General features: G+C 44.3%; 1 protein-coding gene across 1 annotated transcript; it reads right to left on the reverse strand.

Annotated features, from left to right (window-relative positions):
• Nucleotides 1-1460: 1460 nt before the first annotated feature.
• LOC129407806 (transmembrane protein 100) lies at nucleotides 1461-1925 on the reverse strand. The gene has a single exon (XM_055149889.1). The coding sequence runs from the start codon at nucleotides 1923-1925 to the stop codon at nucleotides 1461-1463; it is 465 nt and encodes a 154-aa protein (XP_055005864.1).
• Between the last annotated feature and the right edge of the window lie 1103 nt (nucleotides 1926-3028).

The following is a 3028-nucleotide window of genomic DNA, read 5'->3' on the forward strand; positions in this document are numbered from 1 at the left end:
TGGTATGAAACTTTTCTATCTTCATGGAGACCAAACCAGAGCGAGTTACAGGTCAGATCTGTGGAGAGTCAGAGTCAGAATGTCAGTTTTTCTAGGTATTTTTGAGCTATAAATCCACCTGTAGTTGAATAAATGTAAGGCAGAGCTATTTAATGTCATACTGTGGAACATTCCATAGAGCAATGACATATTCCTAGAAACAAGCAGGTGACGGACCCTCTACCAAAAAGTTACGCAATGCACCTTTAATAAACTATGTGTTCATTATGAATTAAGTCTTTGCTCATGATTTAAGGCTATTACAAGTGTTATTATTCTAAACAATTACCAAAACCACGTTCACATTTGTTGATAAAGCACAGGAAATGACTAAACAATGCTTAGACTTGCCTCCAGTTTGGAAATGCAGAACCACAAAAACAGTGTTACATAACTCTGCCAAGGTAGTTTTCCCCCACACAAAGAAGCTATTTTTGGACAATCCACACGCTCCAGACCCCCATAGGTGAAGTCATTTTGGATTCACCCAGGAAGCGTGACGTGTTCTCTCTCCATTCAACCATGCAAACAGAGAAAGAGAAACGGGTTTGCAAAAAGAAAGAAAAAAAGCTATTGTTACTACTGTAGATGCAATCATGTAGAAAACTTGAAATGCTGCTTCCATTTCAGTCTTGTTGCAAATGTTAATGCCCTTCGATGTGTTTTAAGGTGTGTTCACACTTGGTCCCAGTTTAGTCCTGATGTAGACTTGGTTTGGTTGTGGTTTAGTCTTGATTTAGCCCTGGTTTAGTTCCAGGTTTAGTACAATGTTTGTCTCAGTTTTGATGAGGTGAGTGTGGTGAATGAATAACTTGCACATATCAAAACTGGAATTACGCCGGGACTAAATTTGAAACTGAACCCAGACTAGACTCGAGAATGGGACTTTCAGCTCTTTTATGAGATCTGACGCTTTTGGATTTGTTCATTTCAAAGTGGTGTTCAAAAAGACTGGCTCTTTTGCTACTTGGCAGAAGATAAAGTGAGAAGAACAAATTTTATCTACATAAAAAGGCATACAAATTTGAAAGAAAAAGATCCAACTCTTTTCAAAAGTGAGATCCAGTTCCAGCCGTTCACGTTAAGGAACCGTTCAGAAGACCTGACTACAGACTACAGACTAGTCCAGGATTTAATCAGGACTAGAACAGGACCAATACTAAACCTACATCTGGAATAAACTGGACTCAAACCACAACCAAACATAAAGTGTGAACGCACACTAAATGTTCACAGCAAATTAAATATTGAAGAAAAAAAAAGCAACCGAACACTTTGTCAACACTTTTCAAATTCACCCAACTTTACCGCCTGAAAGAAAGTCTTCTCTTCAAACAACAAGTTGTACAACCACTGACTATCAAAGTTCAGCTAAGTGCTTTCTCAGTCACATTCCATTCACCGGTCTCTTATTTTCACCATCACAACATGCCCTGATCAGCCGTGAAGAACCCCCCTTCCTTCTTTTTCCTCCTCCTCAGTCTGTGCGCCCTCCAGCAAACGGCGGCCACGAGCAGCATCACGGCGCCAACGCACAACAACGCCACCGACACCACTTTAGTCTGGAGGAGCGTGTTGAACTTGAACGTGACCCCCGTGCCCGCCATGCCGATCACCAACGAAATGACGCCGAACGGGAACACGCACCGGTACCACGACTTCTCCGTACCCCCGGTCGCCTGCGCTAATCTTTCAAGAGTCGGTAAAGACTGCGGTAGCGTTATCTCTTCCCTCTCTGCTCTTTCATCCTCACCGTTGCCTCTCAGTCCATTCAAACCTTGGTTCTCAGAGTCCTGCGGTAGAGTGTTGGTTTCGCTGCCGTTGCCGTAGTCCAAGTCGGGGTGAAGAACCGGCGCGGGGGGCTGTCTACCTGAGGAGCAGCCCATTTCCGAAGCACCGTCCCTGGGTAACTGATGCGAGAGCTGCTCCGTGTTGGTGGGGGTTTCCCTCCCAGCTTATGTGCGATTATTGCTCTTGGCTGCAACGACGCTATGGGAGATCTCTTTAAAGCTGCTTCATCTGTTGTCAATGTCAACGCCACGGAGGAGGTTGTAGGCTGGCTTTCGTGACTTGCCAGCATGTGTTTGTGACTGAAAAGCAAGAGAAGGAAGAAGGATTAGGATAAAGAGGATGAAAGGCAAGGAAATAGCACCGCAAACAGCCTTTTCACATTAACAAAAGATTCAATTTGAACAGAGAAAAGATAAAGATTCCGTCAAGGAGAAAGCTCTTACTGCGTTCGTCCGTCAAAGAGTGAATGCTTTCAGCTGAGCATTGTATCCACGCGGCAGCACCACCAGCAGCAGCGGTGTGTGTGTTGTGGATTGGATTCTCATAGACTATATAATGACAAAGGAGTAGAGGAGGGGCTCCGGGGAAGTGCAGGGCCGGATAGAGGCTCGGGATTGGCTGTTTGCGCAGGATGATCTCAGAGAAGAGGGAGAGAGAGAGAGGTGAACCGTTCTGCGCTCTCATTCAGGAATATGAATTCATTATTTAGCGTAGAGGGAAATGTGAGCCAGCTTCACCGGGTTGCTGCTTTGTGCGTTGGTAGAGGTGTATAATGATTCTTTTGTGTCTAAATCCTTTTGTAGCGAAGATATTGGATGATTACAAAGCTACATTTCTAGCTGGTAGATGTAGAGGATATTCTTTCCACACATGACATAATAAATGTGGACTGTGGACTTCGTTACCTGCTGCTAATCTCCAAGGAGATGTTAACCGCTTGCCAGGAATGTTCCACTGAATGACATTATTCTCATCTATCTTGCATCTATTCAATTACCGGTGGTTTTATGTGTCCAATAAAATACCTTGAAAAACATGGCTTCTTGTTGTGAGGAGGGCCGCCCCTCTGCAGATCTGACGTGTAACTTCACCTGAGTAGATTATGATCTTTTTTGCCAGGAATGTTCCAGTGAATGAGGAATCACCCCATGGCAAGCTAACGTACCACTGACAAGCAAGGGATCCAGTACCTGCTTGT

This window comes from Boleophthalmus pectinirostris, unplaced genomic scaffold (genome assembly GCF_026225935.1).
Source record: "Boleophthalmus pectinirostris isolate CB_2022bp ecotype Guang Dong unplaced genomic scaffold, ASM2622593v1 HiC_scaffold_14, whole genome shotgun sequence".
Taxonomy (NCBI): Eukaryota; Metazoa; Chordata; class Actinopteri; order Gobiiformes; family Gobiidae; genus Boleophthalmus; species Boleophthalmus pectinirostris.

What these genes read in the sequence shown, in the direction of transcription:
- LOC129407806 (XM_055149889.1), bottom strand. Translation starts at nt 1,925, where the DNA reads ATGGGCTGCTCCTCAGGTAGACAGCCCCCCGCGCCGGTTCTTCACCCC.